Source organism: Penicillium crustosum, assembly GCF_028827405.1.
Source record: "Penicillium crustosum strain IBT 35664 chromosome Unknown utg000002l_segment0_segment0, whole genome shotgun sequence".
Classification (NCBI taxonomy): domain Eukaryota; kingdom Fungi; phylum Ascomycota; class Eurotiomycetes; order Eurotiales; family Aspergillaceae; genus Penicillium; species Penicillium crustosum.
The window spans coordinates 9098096-9118786 of NW_026623123.1; the positions used below are offsets into that span (position 1 = coordinate 9098096).

The following is a 20691-nucleotide window of genomic DNA, read 5'->3' on the forward strand; positions in this document are numbered from 1 at the left end:
CCAATGCCATAGGCCTGTCGCAGTGGGCCTAAGCCTGATCGCATAAAAACGGCAGCTTAGAGAGGAAAGCCCTACCTACCAGGGAGAATTCTATACATATAACTAACTAGTCAGTTCTATATGTTATACATGTATATTCAAGCCAATATAGTTATGTACCTATTTATATTTTATTTGTCTTTAGGTACGGAGTAGATAGGTACGGTTTAAGTTATATATATATCTTCACTCTGTCATAAATTCAATCCTATCACCGTATATTAATATGTAGTTTGAGGCTCGAAGATTGACGCAAAAAACACACCTAAGTCTACATAGGGTAATGGTCACAATGCACGCTCCCTCTAAAAGCTCTTACAATCAAAGATCAATCCAGGGGAACTGCAATAATTCTCATATCACTTTATTCTGATCTCCCTATTGGATTACAGTACATTAGTGAGCATTCTCTCTATGACCTACAAAATACTTTTGAAAGAAAGATTTTTGCGACATGCTCTTATTAAAGCAACTAACTATTGGGCCCCCGTAGGGGGCCAACGAGCAACGCATGAAAGAGGCGCTGGGGTGCACCTCCGGATAAGACGTGACTCCATATCACGCAAGATCAATTATCCGGAGGTGCACCCGTTGACTGGGGGAGATGCTCACCCATCTCCCCAAATCAACCAGCGGCAAAAGCAAAAAACAAAGAAAAGCAAACGCAGAGCAAAGTTAAAAAAAAAAGCAGAAAAAGCAAAGAAAAAGCAAAGAAAAGCATTTAGAAGCACTGGGGAAAACTGTGGAATAGCATCAGCGGAACCAGGAATCATGACGAACCAGGAAATTAAAATTCCTTGACGTCCTCACCCTCATACCCAAGGTAGCGTGGTGGCTCAACTTCTGGAAGCTTATCAAAAAGTTCACTGTCGGAAAGGAACTGGTTTTCAAAGCCACTGTTCTCCAGGTAGCCGGTCATAGGGAAAGTACCTTGACCGCTATACTGACCTGCATATTGGATTTCGGGAGCCATGTCAAACCGCGAATAAGCCGCAGTGGGCATTTGATCCAAACCAGACACTCCCGCCAAGACAGGGCTTGGAGCGGCACGGGGAACATCCTCAGAAGTTGCGGGGGGAAACCGGTTGACATAGTCAAATGGGCTTGGCCCACTTGAGGGGAATTGGATGGAAGATCCACGGGTTGAGAACGGGGGTGGTGTCTCAGGAGAGAAATCGGAAAAAGAGTTAGGAGGCATGAAAGGGTAGAAAGAGGGACGAGCGGGTGCCATGTTGGTCACCTCGCGCGGTGGGTTGGTTGGAGTCACAGGCTCCCAGGAAGTTGCAGAGTCACGAAGTTTGGTGTCAAGAATAGCCATGCGCACAGGATCCAAGTGGAGTTTCACCATCTTGGACTTCTTGTTGGTCTGAGACTTCTTGGCGGCTTGAGTAGTAGACTCGCTGCTTTCAGTTGATTTCTCGTTCTCCTCAGAGGTAGTCTTTTCCTCGGAAGTAGTTGATTCGTCGTCATTCGCACGATCATCGCGTTCGGTGAAGTCACGAAGCCATTCTGCTCCGACACAGACGAGCTTCTGGGAGTCATCGCTGTCGGTTTCCTCGCGCTTGGTACGCAGCTTGGGAGCAACAAAGACCTTGTCCTTCTTGTTCTTCTTGAACTGCTTCTTCTTGAGAGTGTACACACTGTCTTCGGAATCCTCATCAGATGGATTACGGTGACGGCGCCTTCCATTGCGAGTGCATGGCGCAGCGTCATCCTTTGCAGCAGGCAGCACTTCTTTCTTGCAGCTTGTGTCGTTCTTGTGATAACCATTTCCTGCACGCTTCAGTGGAGGCGGGTTGGGCTTATCCTGCTCCTCTCGTTTGGTGCGGAGCTTCGACAAATGCTGGACGATTGCACCCTCCGTGAACTTCGATCCCATGGTTTCTGCGACCTCCTTCCAAGGAATCTTGACTGCGACCTTATTGCAGGCATACTGGATGGCCAATAGAAGTCGAATATCGGTGTCCACTGTTTCAGTCAATTGTCAGTATAATTCAATGGCACGTTTTCCACATGGATGCAAGTCAGTGTGACAGCAGTCCATCCATCCATGGATATCCTGGATATTGCTGGATTTCACAACACCCCCATGAACTCCCTCAATGAAATTATGAAACAAGATTGAGAATAAAAGGGAAATAGGAAAAGAAAAGACCACATACCATCCCAGCGAACGAGTGTACGTTGGCGCCGACTGCTGATTTGCCGCTTGCCCTGACTCTCTTCTTCCTTGCGGGCGGCTTCTTCCTTCTTGCGGGCAGCCTCTTCCTCCTTGCGAGCCTCTTCAGCCTTGCGGGCCTTTTCAGCCTTGTCCCGTTGGGCGATTTGCTTCCGGAGCTCTTCAAGCTCAGCAATGTCCGCCTCGTGGTCGCGCTTGCGGCCGCTGGCTTTCTTCTTCGTCGGCATGTTGGAGGGGCGCTCCCTTTGTATCCTTTGTGTGACAATATCATTAGCAATTGTGTTCATAACAAACAAAATCAACCCAGGATGTTTGGATGGATGGGGCATGAGGCGGGTGACCAGACACGATCAATGTGTTCCGCATTGCTGCAAGACCCAGGATGTTTGGATGGATGGGGCATGAGGCGGGTGACCAGACACGATCAATGTGTTCCGCATTGCTGCAAGACTCTGAAACAGAAATGGGAAATGGTATTCGCCAATGCCTTTTCAACAGATAGGAGATGCATTGCAACAAACTATCGTGATGGACCAAGGTCAAGGAGCATACAATATCCGCAATGTGGAATCGCTTTGAAGTATGCAGTTGGCTGAAGTTTCACACCGGTCGCTGTCCAAACAAGGTATGTTTAGACAAAATATAGATAGCAACAAGGCTAACCATGAGTACAGGATCTTAGGGCATTGCCCCAAGAAGCTGTTGAGATTGCCCATGCCCGCAGGAATTGGTGTCCATGCTCCAATAATGTATGGTGCAATGTTGACATCCAGGACCATGAAAGGCATCAAACCATCATTGGTCTGATGTGAGGACCCCGCATCGCAAGGTTCTCAGCATGATGGGCTTATGCCACAGTTTCCAAGAAGCCATGCAATTGGTATGAGCCTAGCAGATGTTGGACGTTGATATGCAGACCCAATCCTCGACAAGGTTCACTAGGTGCCACAGCAACCCAGATACCCCAAGCGTTGAATGGAAGTGCGGGGTCCCAACGATCAACAGTGTGCCACAGGACCTTTTGCTGGTGATGTACAGATACAGGAGCCTCATGGTGGGGAGTGGGGATGTTCCAGGGGAACCTATGAACCATCGCCAGCGCAAAACTGGGTTACTCACCTGGTGGGTACGATAAAAAGGCACTGTCGATTCGAGATGGTTTGGTACCAAAGCACAGAGAGATGGTGAATGGTGTGGATGATGAAAGATGGATGGAGGTTGATGAGACTGAAAGGTAAGTAAGAGAAGTGGTGACCGAAGGAAGTGGCAGGGGATGGCAAATCTCCCTGAGCAACAGGCCGCGTTGAATGCTTTTTCGAATCTGCGTTGGAGTGCTTGTCTGATACTTGCTTTCGAAGTCGACCTTACGTATTGTATGCAGATGGTTGACGGAGATCGGACGAATGTATACCCCGCACTACGAACAGGCAGATTCGATCTTTCCTTGTGCACAGCAAACCCTGCTGGTTGGAAACTACGTTTCTGTTTACATGTGCTGACAACGCATCTGATCTAGCAATCGAGGCAGCTGGAGATGCATTCGGGTTGCAAATCTTGTATCTGATACGGCGGCGATACGCGTTATGCTGCTATTGTTACGAACGAACTATATACCTTCGCCGCAACGCTTCCACGCCCCACCAGCCTCGAAAAAAGAAATGAAACTCACGGAATGCAATTATTGACATGCCAATGGCACATACCAATTGCAATTGTACTAATTCAACTGGTGCAGCTGCAGAGCGTAGGGTGTCACATTGTATGGTGTTCCTTGTATAAGGGGTGTTGTCAAAGATGACGAACGATCTATATAACTTCCCGGCGGCGCTTGTGCACTCCACCCACCTCAAAATAACGAATCAAACCCACGGAATGCGGTTACAGGTGACCGAACGGCCCATAGAGACTACAATCTAATCAATTGGCCATTGTGTGGCCAATGGAGATGGTGTGTCGCGTTGCGTAGTGTTCATTGTATTAGGGTGCTATCAAATTTGACGAACAATCTACAAGACTTCGCGGCGATGCTTGGACACCCCGCCAAGCTTGAAGAGACAAATAAAACCTAAAGGATACAATGAAGAAGGATCCAATAGCACATATCAATTGAAACTTCATGAATTAAAAGTCGTGGGTATGGAGAGCATGGTGTGTCGCGTTGTATACTGTTCCTCGCATAAGGAAGGGATGTGGTCAAAATAGACGCCGGTCACGTGAATGCATACGCATTATGCGCTTATCAATCTATGCCGGATCAACATTTATCCTCGGCCGAACCTTCTTCCTATGTCACATGACATCCAGGCACCGAACATTCAAACCGAGCAAATCCACACCGCTGTAGTAATCACCGCCTTCCCAACATAGATTCCTCTACACGTGATCCTGACATCCCGATCCTCCGAAGTCGAACGCTTCCAAACTCACCCGAACCGTTTTCACCCCTTCAATCGAACCATACCTCCCACATTCTCTTCAAAATGACTGCTGCCTGGAAAGCCGCCGGTTTGACGTACGAATTTACGAATTGTCTTTAAAGTCAATGCTAACCTCGACCCCAGCTACAACCGCTACCTGGCCATCGCCGCCCGCACGGTGCGCCGTTCCTTGAAGGATGGCCCTCGCCTCGCCGCTGAGCGCCGCGGCCAGATGGACCTCCGTTTTGCCAAGTGGGAGGTTAGTGAACTTCCCGAGCTCTGTGCTGCAGAATTTTGACTGATGACAATGTTACGCCCAACAGAACGGCAAGCAGGGTGAGGTCAAGTCCCTTGCCCAGGCCAACAACGAGGCCCTCGCCAAGGCTGCTGAGAAATAAGCCTTCTTCACCCATCACCTGAGAGAATTGAGCTTGGAGATATGCAGGGCCCGAGTGTGACGGACTGGAGCGAGTTTTTGGTCCGGGGGAGGCATTGAAATGTACATGTGTAGCAATACCGGCCTGTCTGGTTGGGCAGAGCTTAGAAATCGCACTCGTCTTTGTTTTCACACCACACTTAAGCTGTTAATTAAAACTGCCGTAAGAATTCTTATACTGCCCGGGCGTGGCTGGTCAGATGTTGCACGTCACCTCTAGGTCCCGGTTGCCAACTTCCCGACTCGCTTTTTCCTCCGCTCACATCCCCGCCTCCCCCTCGATTCGTCGATTTCTCAAAACACATCCGACGGCACGATACTTGTTTGACCACCTGTAATAAAAACAGCACAGTGGGAAGACCTTGCGATTCTTCGTGATGCTGCCGAATAATGAAGTTCGCGTTCCCCGTCCGCGGTTTGCGCAGTCCGCACCCCGCGACATTACCGCTGAATTTACAAAGGCCGCTTCCAGTAAGCATATTGCCCCAGAAGCTTGGATCAAGTGTCTAACTATTTTTTTTCCTTGCAGAACTAAATACCGGGCAGCTCGTGAAAGATGAGACGTTCACCCTGTTCGAGGCTGTGGGCGCATTGGAGGTGCGTCAGCTTCCTCACCCGATGTGAAACGTGCAACGAGAATTGCAGCTGACAACGATCGAACCCGCACAGATTATGGACTCGAAGATGGATAGCGGCTACATAGCCCCCGGAGAAAATCTTGCGCAGGCGCTAGAAGACGACTACGACGTACGGCGGCCGTTGACACCAGAGGAAGTTGTTGGCTTGATGGACCAGTTGCTGTGCCACGAGGTGGGAGATAATATCGCCTATATGGAGACATGCAGGTTGCTGATTTAATTGCAGGTGGCGTGGCATAAGGGACATCCTCTATCGCAGACGCTCTTCACGTCAATCTATCTCGATAAATTATTGTGGCCGGTGCCGAGGACCATGGACGACGCTCGTTTTGACCGTGTACCAAGTGATTCTTCTTTGGTCAACCTCGTCTTGAGAGCATATTGTCTGGCACTGGTCAAAGCTTGTGATTTTGTACATCTCCGAGTGGCGACTGAATATTATTATGAGGTTAGTGGGATGGCCCCCGAACTCCCTAGGTAGTACTTTGACTGTCGCTAATACCATCCGCCAACTAGGAAGAGGATTTTGTCAGCCAATTATACAACCGCAATCTTCTGTCTGCCTTCGATATATCCCACTTCCACCGTCTGCTAGACCAGGCGGTTTCTTGGGTTGCGGAACAGACCGATATTGACCAGAAGCTGAAAGATGCCATCCATTGCAGACTAGTGTTTCGGCATGAGTTTTTGTCCGCACTGCAACAGGACGTTGAAGTTCTTGAAACCAGATCTGCGGAAAACTTCACCTCATGTATAGCTCAACTTCAACCGCTGACAGAGACAGTCGCACTAGGAAAGCCTGTGCCAGATGCCTTCAGTTTGAAGATTCAGCGCAAGCTGGCTAGCACAGTGCCGCCCCGTCCGATGGTTAATATTACCTCCGACGATGCGCTAGCACATCTGAAACGACTGTGCCAAGATGCGATAGACATGCAGCAGATGCTTGATTACACTGGCCCCAGCAATTTCAAGGTATGTACTCTTGAACTCGAGTCTACTTTTAGTTCTAACTTGTATTATAGACTGCTATATGGACTTTGCTTTCTCGAAAACCACAACCGTCAATTTATATTCGTTGCCTTCTCCAAGCATTGATTGTCAGCAACATGACGATCCTCGGTGCCGTACCAGTCAAGCAGTTTTTATACGATGAACTCGCGGAACTCGTCTTACCTGCCAATATTTTACTCGAGTCTAACACTGATGAAGTAGAGGTGCCGTCGGATCCTCGGTTCCAGATTGCCCAGAAGATGGATGGTTTCATAAAGCGATTCGCTCAGGTTAGGGGACATATAGATCATGACGCGTCTCAATTGCTAACTTTCACAGCCGTTTGTTGATACTGTGCGATGTGCCTGTTTGAACAGGTGTCGGATGCGCCGAACGCTCTGCCATACCCTCATCGATTGGGACAATCTGCAGATGGAGGTCAGTCTTGCCCTATCTCTATTTACTATTTGAGTGTTTATGCTAATCCAACGCAGGCGGAAGAAATTGATCTCGAGCTCCGCACTTTAAGTGCGGAACCACCTCTGCAATTCCAAGGCGGCGAACCGACTTGGTCCTTCCCACTTAGTAGCTGGGCCTATCACCAAAAGCTCGTTCAGTTCCGACTAATTCTCCAGATGGGTTTTGAGCTGTCGATCTACTCCCCAGAAGAATTACCGGGCATGTACTGGTATTTGTCTCATATTTGTTCTACACATCTCGGCCACATTGATCGCATTCGCACGTTTACCGTGGCTGCACGAAAACGCGACTTGATGTCTACTGGCGACCGCTCTGGAAGCTCCTCTCAAAAGGCATCTGCATTCCACCGATCATTCCACGCTCTGGAGAGGTTGACCACACATATCATTGCGGTGGATGCCTTCGCCATCGCTCTACATGCGTTGTACGTGGTACTGGCCCGGCACAACGTGCTCCCGTCTGCCTCGTCTCCCCAGGCATATTCTACCGATCGACTCCGCTACGAAATCCGCATGAAGCCGTTCATCCCTATCACACTGCCAGAGTTGGTCCCATACGAGGAATACCAGCGCGAGGCAGGTCTCGAAGGTGATTCCGATGCTACCATTTTGGAGCGTGCCGCGAAGGCCATTACAGAAGCACGCAAGGCATGGGAAGCAACCCTTGCCAATGGGGCATTCATTGATGACCCGTCCGCACCAAACCAACCGCCACCTTCGGCCATTGAAGAGGATTGGAAGCGCGACGTGAAAAACACCATGCGTGCCTGCATTGGAACCAGCCTTGCTATCGAGGCAGCCAAGAAGGCTCTCTCCACAGCATCCCCTACTGAAGACAAATCTCTCAACTTGGAAGTGATTGTCCCTGAGGTCGGATCCAAGTCTCGTTGGCATGACTGGTGGGTGGTACCGCAGGTGTCTGAGAAGAAGTCCACGGTGTGAAAAATATGATATTTTATGACACAGAAGTATATATGTGTCTGAATTCCTTCAGCAACTACTGATGTATGAGTGATACCTTTTATGCTAGTTATAGAAATGATCATGACTTTATATGACCCAGGGCTCTCTGTGTAGATTATATAGAGCCAATTCGTGCTGTATGTTTGCATATACGTAATAAATATGTACACGGAGTATCGTTATACATGTCTACGTGTCTACAGTCATGTTGCATGAGTATTTGCACCCCAGTACTTCCGTCACTTCACCGCTATTCTATACCGCCTACCTATTCCTACTAGTATACTACGCGACTACGCGCAGCGCGCAGTATACTAGTATTATACAGGCTATTACCCCCTCTTCTTCCATTTTTTTTTACCTTTCTAACTCTTTCTCTATACTCTACTACTATGGCCCGTGGCCCAGAGCTTCCACCGCACGTTCGCGAGCGTATATGTGAGCTAAAACGCTCAGCAAAATGGGGTGCTAAACGTATTCAAAAGCACGCGTACCCTCATATCCCTCTTTCAACTATTCATTACACCTTACGCCAGGAAACAAAGCGCTCCCATGGTATCTCAATGCCTCGCCTTGGTGGTCCAAGGAAGCTTACTGAAGAGGACCGAGATCGTGTGTATGATGCTATTCAGTCCCGTCCTGATATTACGCGTGAGGATCTACTTGCTGAGGTCGATTATAAGGTTAAAGCGCACTCAATCTGGCGTTTAACCCACGAAATGGGCCTTCGAAAATGGCGGAAGATGAATCGACCCTATCTTACGCCTATTCACGCTGCAAAACGTCTTAATTGGGCCCTTACCTATCGCCACTTTACACCTGAGGACTGGAAAAGGGTCTTTTGGTCGGATGAGACTACAGTTGAACGTGGACAAGGTGCTCGGAAGGAGTGGACTTTTATTCCTCCTAAAGATCAGCTTCAAAATCGGAATTCCGGTATTCAAATGACACTCTCGAAAGGGAAGCAGTCAAAACAGATGTTTTGGGCCTGTTTCTCAGGTGCTCCACGGAAAACTGGCCTTATTCCTCTATACGGAGATCCAAATGCAGAGCGGAAGGGTATTACAAAAGAGGTTATTTATAGTCTCTACCGTGGTATCCTTCCTACCTTACTTGCAAATGAAGATGCTATCTTCCAACATGATAACGCACCTACACACACTGCGTATATAGTTCAAGAACTACTACGCGAGATAGGTGTAAATGTTATGGATTGGCCTCCTTATTCACCTGATTTAAACCCGATTGAGAACCTCTGGGCGTTATTAAAGGCAGATATCTTAAGGCTAAGGCCTTGGTTACGAGAGATGCCTAATAATCAGGAGACCTGGGCCGAGCTAGTAGATGCAGCGCAGTATGCATGGGAGAATCTGACAGTGCACCACTTTGTAAATTTAGCAGAGACTATGCCGCACCGGGTGGAAGAGGTTATTAAATACGAAGGTTGGCATACTAGTTACTAGCTAGTTAGTTAGGTGTTTCTAAATGAGAAGTTTTAAACGGCAGAAAATAAGTGGGGCCTAAGCCTTCCGAGGTACTGGGGTGCAAATACTCATGCAACGCCACTGTACATATATATTAGTCTTCAATAGGTCAATCACAAGTGTATATAAAAAAAAATACAAAAACAAAAAAAACAAAGGGTCGATCAAATCCACCCAAGTCCACCTAAACCCACCAAATCAGGAATCAGGAATCAGGAATCAGGGCGTCCATCACATAGGCGAACGGGAACATCCGTTATGAAATCATCTGCCACTGGACAACTTCACAATTTACAACTCGTTTTTTTCCCACTTTAACCTTCCAAAGGTTATTCTAATCAATACCAAATACCTTGGCATCCTGTTTAGGACAGAAGCTTAAGCCTTTTTCCGACTCGTCACATCTTATCAACCTTCCTCCTCGGCTCCTCTTCCCAAAGTTTCTCTCTGTTTATTCGCAGGACAATCCGGGGCAGCTCACGGACCTCCGACGATAGACACTGTTGGACGCATTTATCGCTCTCAGGGCTAGACCTTTGCACTCATTCCTTATTGGCGTTATGCCGACTGGTCAGCACCAGTGAGAGCTGTCCATTTTCAGCCTTGAAACTCGATCTACGTCTTCCTATGCCGCTCCCTCTTATTACCCGCTCGCCACAGGCAGCTTCCCCTATCATTTCTCTGCTGTCGATTACAGGGATCCAGCTGTGAAGAAAAGAGAGAGAGAGAGAGTCAAAAATTCCACATTATGCCAACTTACCCTATCCGTCGCCGCCCGCGCGAATGCAAAACCTGCCTACCTTGCCGAGCGAGCAAAGTCCGCTGCGATCGCAACGTCCCCTGCGGCAATTGCACTAAACGAAACTTCACCTGCTCCTACGGTCGTCCAACTTCTGCGAAACAACCCATTCCTACTACCGTCGCCACTGCCTCCTCCACCCCATTACAGCAACCCACCTTTGTATCCCCCACGATCCCCCCATATACCAGCTCAGCTCCCACAATCGATGGCTCATATGCAATCGATCATCCCTCGAGCACCAGCGCCGATCCGGATTTACCGGATATAATTGATATTTCCCAGGCGGAATGGGATGAAATCAACAACAAGATGGTCGCAATGGAACAGATCCTCGGCAGTCTGCACTCGCTCTTCCAGGCACATTCAACTCGCAAACCGCCAGAACCAGAACCAGAACCAGAACCAGAGCCAGAGCCGGAACCCATTGAACGAAAAGCTTCCACCCGGTCGGAAGGTGTCTACGGGTCGAATGTCTTGAAGACGGGCGCGGTCCATCTCGGGTCACGGTCGGCCCTGGTTGATATCCTGGATAAATCGAAGAGGTCGGAGGACACAGCGCAGGCGCTGCCTCAGGATGATCTTCTTGCTGAACTTGCTTTGGGAAATGAGTCGGCTGCATATCCCTTTGTGGATTTGTGGTCCTCTGATCCCTTCACATTCAATATCGCGGGTGTTTGTGCTGTTCTTCCGGAAGACGGACGGTGCTTGGAGTGAGTGGGAGATATCCGGTGTTCTGCGATGCATGCTAATTCCAATTGTCAGATTCCTGGCGTTTTACCAGGATATAGGATCAGTTTTATACCCAGTCCTTTCGGACATCCCACAATTAGAACGACAAACCAAACGACTTCTCGATAATCGACGACGAGCAGGAGGTCTCTATAAAGCCGACGCCAACGGATTAGTGAAACCGTTCGGCATGCCGTTGGCTTTTCTCAGTCTGCTTTTTGCGGTTCTTGCGTCGGGTTGCCAGCTGTCGGACATCCCGGAAACCGACCGTGAGTTGACCTCATGGGTATACGGTGCGTCGCATTCTAGGAAGGTCGGGAGTGATGTACTGACTTTTTCTCCAGTTTCCTGTGCGTATCAATGTCTTCGAATGTTGAATTATGTATCGCAACCCACTGTAGAAGTAATTCAGATTCTTCTTATCATTAGCAATGTACTTTCATACAATATGAATGCAGGTGCCTCATATACTTTGCTTGGTACGTATTGAGTGTGTCCAGTGAGATGGTCGAGCTAACCGATTTCAGGTATGACGGAGCGAATGTGTCTGGTTCTTGGGCTCCATGTTGAGTCGTCCGGGTTCTCAATTGTAGAACAGGAAGTGCGAAGGCGTGTCTGGTAGGTATACTTTTTCCCCCTTTCTCTTTTGCTTGATCTCAAGCTCACATTCTTCAGGTGGACAATGGCCTTCCAGAACAGCCATTTCTCACTTGCCTATGACCGACCATCCATCACCATGGTCAGCCAACCCGAAATTCCATTCGACCCTAAATCAATGCCGGGCCATCGCTCATACTTTGAGACTCTCTGTCGCATTGTATCCTTGGCATTGGAAGTCCTCCGGTCGCGCATGTATCCCGGATCGTCTCAGACACATATCCACGAGATCCGTGAGTATAAACAACAGATCCACCGGATGCTCGCTGAAGCGACTCCTCATCTACGGTATCGCGACAACTGTCGGTCCCTAGCCGAGCATATTGAGCGTACCGAATTGCGCTTGCACTCCTCGTATCTTCTCTCTGTGTTGTGTCGTGTCTCGCTCGACCCACATTCCCATCTAGATCCACCGCGTCGCGCAATGATCCGCGAAGACTGTATTGGCAGCTTGATCAACACAATCGATGCGTTTGTCGAGTTGCACGAGATCAATTCCCACTGCTCACGGTCGTGGATCAGCCTGCAGCGAAGCATTGCGTCGGCATTTTTGCTTGTCGCAAATGACGACAGTCCCCAGACCTGGCAGCTGATCGATAGGCTGGAGATGGTTCTGGCGGATCATGTCTATGCCGACGGTGATCTGGACCATAACAACCGCACCGACTCTGCCAAACATCTGTCTTCGTCCCTCCGTGCTCTCCGTGAGATCCGCGAGGCCTTCAGCGCTCGCACGGGTAGTTCGGTAGGACCATCGAGCACAACATATTCCCCCCTTGTGTTGCCTTCCCCTCCCTCTCTTGAACCTAGCCCCAACACGGCCTCTACCACCAATGCAGGTATGCAGCCGATGGAAGGTGTGAGCATGCGGAATATCCTTGGTCGTGTTTCGGACGTGATGTTGTTCCCCAACATGGGTGGGGACCACTCCGTAGTGTAACCTTGTACCTACTCTTGTTTTGTTTCCCAGTGCTGGCATTTGAGGAACATGGGAGATCGGGGATATACCATCCCTAGGCGTTATGAGGTTAGCATCTTCTCCGCTATATTATATATACATACCCCCCTTTCCCTCAACCCCGTGGGGAAGGATGATATTGCCAATATATGAATCCCTCCAGTATATAAGGGAGGTCCTGGATATTTGCACTGATTCTTGTTAGGGGTAGAAAGTAGAAAGCCAAAAGTCAAAAGTAAAAAAGTAAAAAAGTCGAAACTCGATAGAATTCGGCAGATCTTCTTAGAGGCCCCCTAGTCCGAATGCCGGCAGTTTCACGTTTCAAAGCGATTCGGCCGACCGATCAGATTTAGCAAGTACGGTATGTACTTTATGTGTCTCAAATCAGGGCCCAAATCTGATCCCTCTTATAACTCAGTATTCTTCCTTGGACTCTGAAGGAAAAGAAGGGTAGAAGGGGATATCAGTGGAGTTAAATGGCTGGCTGAGATGCTGCAATTCTGAGATTCTGAGCTTCGGCCGGCCGAGTTATCCCCGGCTGTTTAGTCCTTTTTTTTTTTTCTTTCTGTTTTTATGTTTTTGTTTACGGAGTACGCCCTATTTATGTACATATAACATATATTGTATGTATCCCTATTTGGGTTTATACGAGGAGGTACGGAGTAGATTAGTTTTTACTACACTACGATTTGTCGCTCTATAGAATATTGTCTGATGGTACTTCTGGTTGATCCACTTAGAACCGTTTCGGAATGAGAGCCTGGTCCAAAACCACGAGGTAAATGGGGGATTATGGGGTGATGTGGAGGATCTAGGCTTACCAGGGCTGACGGCCTCGTATGACATTTGGATCCTTTTGATCCTTCTGGTTTATTATCTGGTGTCTCGGCTCATGGCATGTTGTTTTTTTACGGGGTAGCAGGGGCTATCTCTTATTATCAGCGATTCAGTGTCAAATGTGCGGTGTACATCGTATGTAGTTACTCCGTACTCCGTACATCCATCATACATATGTACTCTGTTCTGTGCATAGTTATAGATTTCTTGGTGGGTCATTTCAATATAGCATCTCCATTTCTAGTCCCAGGGGTTTGGTGCATCCGGGATTGCCGACATATATATATTTCGGATTCCCGGGTATCTCGGCCGTGTGAATGATTATTATTGCGTTCCAAGATCTTGATAATATGGGTAACTGACTCGGTACTTGATTTCTAGCAATCTAGTTATATAACTAGATATATAACTAGTTAACTAGTACCCTCATACATTGTATATTGTAGTTGTTTAGAACTCCTGTTTTACTAACCCCCCCCTGAAAGAACTGCAGGTCATAGCTTAGGGGGGCCCCAAAAATCAATATTTCACACTCAGAAACGAATTAGTGATACGAATCTTATATATATAATTGGGTACAGCACTCTGTAAGCATGTTGATATATGCAAGCTAAACGTGCAGCATACGAGTTCAACTAAATTAACGGTGATAAACACATCGGCTTTTCGGGGCGAATAAGAACAAATATTGATATTTGAGACCCAGATGAGCTAACATACTGATAATGCTCCTGGTTTATATTACGGATGTACCCATGTTAGGAGATTTGAAGGGCTGAATAAGAAATAAAATCGCTCATGAAAGGAACCCTTGGGAGCAAGTGCAAGTTAGTGCCCAACGCTTTACGAAGTACCCAGCCGGGGCTGGTCCAGTATGCAGAATCGGTCTAATGCTTGAAAAGAATTCTGTTATTTGATAATCAAGAAAACGCATACCCAAACCCTTCTTTGTTTTTAATTAAAGTGACCTATATCACTGTGGTTAACACAGTACTTTTATCCAACGCTGTGACCCAATTTTGACTTACTTGACCTGCATTAGCCTGCACACCACGAATACGGTCATATTTTGAAGCATGACATGACCATTATCACATTGTTCCAACAAATCTGCATACAAATCAAACAAATGGCCAAAGCAGAGACAAGTGCTCAACACCTAGGCAGTGATGCGATCAACAGGTTTTGATTAGAATTCAAATCCGAGGCTCTGACAATTTACCCCAAAAAGGGATGTCTTATTTTAATCTTGACGATAGGTCATTGCGCAAATGCACCCATTTGCGTCGAGGTATGTGCTCATAACTAACTAACTACATGTAGTTATACCCTTGTTTACATGTACTGGCCCGCTACAGAGTACATTGTAGAAAGACCCGAGCAGTTTATCTTGTGATTCTCCCTTACTCTTGAGATCTATCATCAATCCGAGACGATTTAATCTATGAAATATCTCGCTTGCAAGAAGAATACGGAATAATAACTCCAATGTCATCATCGGAAGTCTCCTGCCCCGCATGCAAATGGACCCCAGATCAGCAAAGAGGCTGCGCCCACGCAAGTAGCGTGCGCCTCTTCCACGGCGTCCACGATCGAGTCTACTGGTTCCTCGGCTCAAACTTTCTTCTCAAAGAAGGCGGGAAAGATCCCCTAGCTATGAGGTCATCAACACCCACTTCATCAAAGAGATTACTACCATTCCCGTCCCGACAACCGTGCAGGACTGGACCGAGGGTGAGAAGTATTTTCAGATCGTCAACCGGGTGCCTGGGGTACCGTTAAGAGGAGATCTGTTTGTCAATCCCCCAACCCGACCGGGAAAGACTCGCTCATCAGACTGCGGAGTATCTGGGGCAGCTCCGCTCGTTCCACTCTGCTAAGATGCAAAGTCTCCATGGCCAACCGGTTTGGTGTTCTCATCTCTTTCATGATGAAATTGGGGTTACACATGGGCCATTGAGTACAGCTGACGAGCTCTGGGATATTTTGATGAAATCTCTAAGCGACAAAGTACTGGAAGTTGTGAGATTGCGGCTCCGTGACCGCATACTTTCTCCTCACCCGTGGGCTTTTACCCACGGGGACTTGACCAACTGCAATATTATCGTGGATCCAGCCAACTTTGAATTAAGAGCTCTGATTGACTGGGAGGGCTCGGGGTACCTACCTGTGTGGTGGGAGTTTATGGGGCTAGCTTCGGGTTCGGTGAGGGTGACCTAGAATGGAAACGTCTGCCACTGGGAAACATGACCAATCAGAAAGAGGCTCGTACATGGTTTCTGGAATATAGGTCATTTGAATCACGTCCGAGTGATTCAGAGACGCGATTAATGATGCTAAAGGAATGTGGCATTGAGGAAGATATAGAAATATAGGTAGTACGGAGTATACAGTATAACATAAAGATAACCAAAGTCCAGGTACGGAGTAGTTTAACAGACATCTGGAATGGGGAAACAAAAGGAAGCAAATAGTAAACAGGGAATAAAAGATGACCGCTCAAGCTTTCCAAGTCTAGACATTCGGCGATCTCAACTTCTTTCGTCCGGTCAAAGAGCCCTGAAGAACAAAGTACGAGTTGCCGATTGTTTTATACGATGTTGTACGTGAGATCTACAGAATTTTCATGAACAATCTCCCACTGCTTGTTAAGTTCCAAATATAACATATCAATATAAATAAAACAACAGACTCGAGAATAGGATATTCAAGTCTGATGTATGGGAATTGCGAAGCTTTTGGTGGAGATGATGAGTGTCGTTCTTTTCCTCTTTGAGCATCAAGTCCGAATCTCCCCTCATCTTTTCCTTTCAATTCCTTGTTCTCAATTTTTATTCCCATTTTTATTCCTTCATTGCGGATCAACTCCATCTACGGAGTATGGAGTAGCCATCTCATCATTGGCCTTCTTCTCTCATCTTGGCTAACTTGTGGGGAAACACACTGAATCCCCCGCTTTTGCCTTGGCCTTTCCCCCAGAAATCCCGCATCCGTCCGCAATACGCCACTTATACGCAGAAGCTTTATGGCTTTTCCTTAATATATGCCCAGCCTTCTTCCAGGAACGCTACCACATGTGCCTGGATGAACCTCGGGCGCGGAAATTTATTACTTCTCCCCCTGCTAGTAGTGCTGATCCCTACCTAGTCCCCAGGCACGGCCGACGGCGAGCTGCTAGACTCTTTTATCGAGTGGAGTTGCAATGAGAATTGCTCATATCTGTCCATCACATGGGAGGTTATCACTAGTCTACCTCGGTGTCGATCCCTATTTCCTCGGGGATGATGAGCTACCTCGTACTCCGGACGGAGTACCGACTACGCAAAAAAATAGGAAAAAAAAAGAAGTTAGTGCAATTGCGGTTAGCTAGGACCCTGCCTGCTGCACGACGATCAATGCCATCTCAATGGAAATAAAGAGCTGGCTCTGTCCGGGGTTGAGTTTTTGAATCCCCCGAAGGCTCTTCCTGCTCAGCAACAAACCTTTGAACGACAGGTTTGGGGAATCGACGCCAATTCGACTGGCTAGACAAAAGCTCAAATAAAGAAACGATAGCCAGATTGGCCCATTTGACAACATGCGTCTTTTGCCAACGCTCGCCACCGCGCTCCTCTTCGCAGTCAATGTGACAGGAACTCCGGCCGTTGCTTCAGCCTCGGAATCCGTCACCCCTGTCGCGAATATTGTGGAGGAGACCACCCCAGTACCCTCCGCCACTCAAGCAAACAATGTCAACCAGGCCAATGCCGCCGCAGCTGAGAGTACTCCTGCCGCCAACACAGTCGAAGCCGCCAACACGCCTACTACCGCTGCGGCTGCGGCTGCGGCTGCGAATGATGAAGAGACTACTGCGGCTGCAGAGACTGCTGACCCGACTACAGCTGACCCGACTACGGCTAACCCCGTGGAATCAGCGGTCGGCGGCATAAAGACTGCTCTTGGTGCTACTACGAAAGAATCAACTGAGTCAGCCGCTGCAACCGCCCCCACTAAAACTGCTGATAACTCGGCTGCCGAGACTACCTCCGTTGCCGAGACTACTTCCTCCGCTGCCTCTGCTGCAGGCACCTCGAGCGCCAAGTCCACCAGCTCTAGTAGCAGCTCCGATAGCAGTCCTGATATCGCGGCAGACGTGAAATCGGCATTATCGGGTTTGCTCGGTGGTAGTGGCAGTGGCGGCATTGGGGACCTTCTCAGTGGCCTTGAAAGTCTGCTGAGCCCCAGCTTCTTGGGTAACTTCGCCGACACCTTTGAATATCTCTCTACCGGTCTAGCACCCCCGGTCGACAACCAGATCCGAACCTTGGTGGGCAATGCCAACGACCTCCTGACTTCAAGCTTCATCAAGAAGACTGGCAGTCTCATTGACAATGCCAACAGCCTCTTGACTGAGGAGAACACCAAGGAGATTGGCACCCTCCTCCAAGTGGCCAACAAGCTGTTGTCTAGCCAATTTATCGACAAGGTGGACAGCCTCATCGACAACGCCAATAACCTCCTCACCGCCGGTTTCGTCAAGAAGACCAACAACATCATTGATAAGGCTAGCCCTCTTATCGACAAAGCTGGCCCTCTTATTGAGGATGCGAGCGGTCTACTTACCGAGAAGAATGTTCAGGCAATTGAGTCACTCTTGACAAACGCCAACACGCTGCTCACAGCCACATTTATCAAGGAGACCGGCAACCTCATCGGCAAGGCCAGCCCTCTTATCGACGACGTCAGTGGCTTGCTCACGGAGGGCAATGTCAAGGCAATCGAGTCACTCTTGGCTAATGCCAACAAGCTGCTCACGCCCAGCTTTATCTCGATTACCGGCAAGCTCATCCAACAGGCCGGTCCTCTTATCAACCAGGCTAGCGGTCTTCTCACCGCGGGCAATGTTAAGGAGATTGAATCACTCCTGAACAATGCAAACACGCTGCTTACGCCCACGTTCATCTCGACTACCGGCAAGCTTATCAAGCAGGCTGGTCCCCTTATTAGCCAGGCCAGCGGTCTCCTCACCGAGGAAAATGTCAAGGAGATTGAATCGCTCTTGGGCAATGCCAACAAGCTGCTTACGCCAAGCTTTATTTCGACTACTGGAACCCTCATCAAGCAGGCTGGTCCCCTCATCAACCAGGCTAGCGGTCTTCTCACCGCGGGCAATGTTAAGGAGATCGAGACTCTCATTGGCAATGCCAATAGTCTGCTGACTACCAGCTTTGTCAACCAGACCACTAGCCTGATCGACGAAGCTAGTGAGCTCTTGAGTTCGGATACCATTGACAGCCTGAAGTCTCTCCTCGTTCAGCTCGCTCCTATCATTCCTGAGCTGAAGGGCCTGCTCAAGCCAGCCACTATTAAGGCAATCGAGAACGTGCTTAGCAACGCTAACAAGCTGCTCACGGACTCTTTCGTCAAGGATACCAACACCTTGGTCACCGAGGCTGTCGCCCTTCTGACTCCCGACCTGGTCAAGGCTCTGAAGTCGCTCCTCAGCGATCTCACTCCCCTGATCCCCGAGTTAAAGTCGCTGTTGACCAAGGACATGATCAATTCGATAGAGACCCTCCTGAACAACGCCGGAGACCTGCTCACATCAGACTTCGTCAAGGACACCAAGAGCCTGGTCGGCGAGGCCGGCGACCTTCTCACTCCAGAGGTGGCCAATGGACTGAAGTCGATTTTGAAGGACGTCATTCCTCTGCTGCCAGAGCTCAAGTCTCTTCTGAACAAGAGTACCATTACCGCCATTGGTTCTCTCTTGTCCAACGCCAACACCTTGTTGACCCCCAAGTTCGTCAACGAGACCATTGGTCTGGTCGACAGCGCCGACGACCTCCTGACCCCAACCATCGTCACTGGACTGAAGGATCTCCTCGGCGACGTCGTCCCCCTGCTCCCCGACCTCAGAAAGTCTCTGCTGAACACAACAATCATCACCGACCTGGGATACATCGTAACCAACGCTACCACTTTGCTCACGCCCGCCTTCGTCGAGGACACCACCGACCTCGTCGAGAACGCCGATGGCCTCCTCACCCCCAAGGTAGTCACCACGCTCAAGGAGATTCTTGGATACGTGCCCGACTTGTTGCCCGAGGTGAAGAAGTTGCTCAAGCCTTCTGTTATTTCGGATGTTGGCGCGCTCTTGGAGAACGCTCATGATCTCCTCACTCCTAAGTTCGTCAATGAGACAACCCTCCTGATCGATGATGTTACAAGCTTCTTGCCTTTGGTTCAGGAATTGCTCAAGGCGCTGTGAGGAGTCTATGTTTTATGATTTTCTTATATTGATTGCAACGGACGCAATTATGATCTTTAATGTTCTCTAATGATAATTAACGTTGTCTTATATTTGCTCCATGGTAGCTAGTAGAGCCTTCATGTAAGCGATTTTTCGAATCAGTAGAACAATATACGGCCTATTTTCTTAATGATGTAGGACTGCAGTGGTCTGATTTATTTGGTCTAAGACAATTATCAAGAATGTTATATGTAAGAACACTGCGATGTGTGTTTGGATGTTCTTTTTACATGTTTCTTTAGATGTATATGGAAGGCGACAAGAAGTCCAAACTGTACAGAGTATCCTTGTATGTACAAATAGGGTTAATTGCAGAAGAAATCCACCAAGTGTTTCCTATATGGATACTCTTTAGCATAGTCCATGCGCCGGTAGCCCCCCAAGGCGATCTATAATTAGTGCCTGCCGATCAGGCCCCCCCATCTTAGAAGCCTGCATTTGCCAAATCGATCAAATCCTGAGATGATCATCAACCTGACAAGATCATGCGCAGGGAAACTCTAGAGCGAGGGATTAATTAATTAATTAACAGGGACCCTGGATATACCCTAAATATTTCCACGTGTAGTTAGTGGTGTCAAATAGCAACAGGCGCTAATATTCAGATTGATGACTTTTCGGAGCGGATAATATCTTTCATCTCAGATATTTAAGAAGCAATGCAATAGCCACAGTGTTTGTAGCCAATCATCCCAACAGCGTCCATCTAACGTCAGCCTGGTTTCCCAAACAGGAAATTCGATAGTTTCATCTATCGGGACTATCATGCATAAAATTCCCCTAGGTATGTA

At 48.3% G+C, this 20691-nt stretch overlaps 7 protein-coding genes across 7 annotated transcripts; 6 read left to right on the forward strand and 1 right to left on the reverse strand.

Moving 5' to 3' along the window:
• Positions 1-826: 826 nt before the first annotated feature.
• On the reverse strand, positions 827-2445 carry N7487_006968 (uncharacterized protein; the record flags this gene model as incomplete). Its single annotated transcript, XM_056874715.1, has 2 exons — positions 827-2007; positions 2202-2445. 2 exons carry the CDS (start codon positions 2443-2445, stop codon positions 827-829), a joined length of 1425 nt encoding a protein of 474 aa, XP_056732435.1.
• Positions 2446-2780: 335 nt separating this feature from the next.
• Positions 2781-3030, forward strand: N7487_006969 (uncharacterized protein; the record flags this gene model as incomplete). The annotated part of the gene is made up of 2 exons (XM_056874716.1): positions 2781-2843; positions 2893-3030. The coding sequence occupies 2 exons, from the start codon at positions 2781-2783 to the stop codon at positions 3028-3030; spliced, it is 201 nt and encodes a 66-aa protein (XP_056732436.1).
• A 1477-nt stretch (positions 3031-4507) lies between these two features.
• Positions 4508-5033, forward strand: N7487_006970 (ATP synthase subunit epsilon family protein; the record flags this gene model as incomplete). Its single annotated transcript, XM_056874717.1, has 3 exons — positions 4508-4730; positions 4780-4894; positions 4959-5033. The coding sequence occupies exons 1-3, from the start codon at positions 4699-4701 to the stop codon at positions 5031-5033; spliced, it is 222 nt and encodes a 73-aa protein (XP_056732437.1). The 5' UTR covers positions 4508-4698.
• Positions 5034-5132: 99 nt separating this feature from the next.
• On the forward strand, positions 5133-5399 carry N7487_006971 (uncharacterized protein; the record flags this gene model as incomplete). Its single annotated transcript, XM_056874718.1, has 2 exons — positions 5133-5234; positions 5292-5399. The coding sequence occupies 2 exons, from the start codon at positions 5133-5135 to the stop codon at positions 5397-5399; spliced, it is 210 nt and encodes a 69-aa protein (XP_056732438.1).
• A 49-nt stretch (positions 5400-5448) lies between these two features.
• Positions 5449-8120, forward strand: N7487_006972 (N-alpha-acetyltransferase 35, NatC auxiliary subunit; the record flags this gene model as incomplete). Its single annotated transcript, XM_056874719.1, has 8 exons — positions 5449-5542; positions 5601-5668; positions 5741-5881; positions 5936-6157; positions 6226-6681; positions 6732-6989; positions 7039-7137; positions 7194-8120. 8 exons carry the CDS (start codon positions 5449-5451, stop codon positions 8118-8120), a joined length of 2265 nt encoding a protein of 754 aa, XP_056732439.1.
• Positions 8121-10373: 2253 nt separating this feature from the next.
• Positions 10374-12753, forward strand: N7487_006973 (uncharacterized protein; the record flags this gene model as incomplete). Its single annotated transcript, XM_056874720.1, has 5 exons — positions 10374-11137; positions 11190-11449; positions 11501-11635; positions 11684-11774; positions 11832-12753. 5 exons carry the CDS (start codon positions 10374-10376, stop codon positions 12751-12753), a joined length of 2172 nt encoding a protein of 723 aa, XP_056732440.1.
• A 4432-nt stretch (positions 12754-17185) lies between these two features.
• Positions 17186-19858, forward strand: N7487_006974 (uncharacterized protein; the record flags this gene model as incomplete). The annotated part of the gene is made up of 1 exon (XM_056874721.1): positions 17186-19858. One exon carries the CDS (start codon positions 17186-17188, stop codon positions 19856-19858), a length of 2673 nt encoding a protein of 890 aa, XP_056732441.1.
• Between the last annotated feature and the right edge of the window lie 833 nt (positions 19859-20691).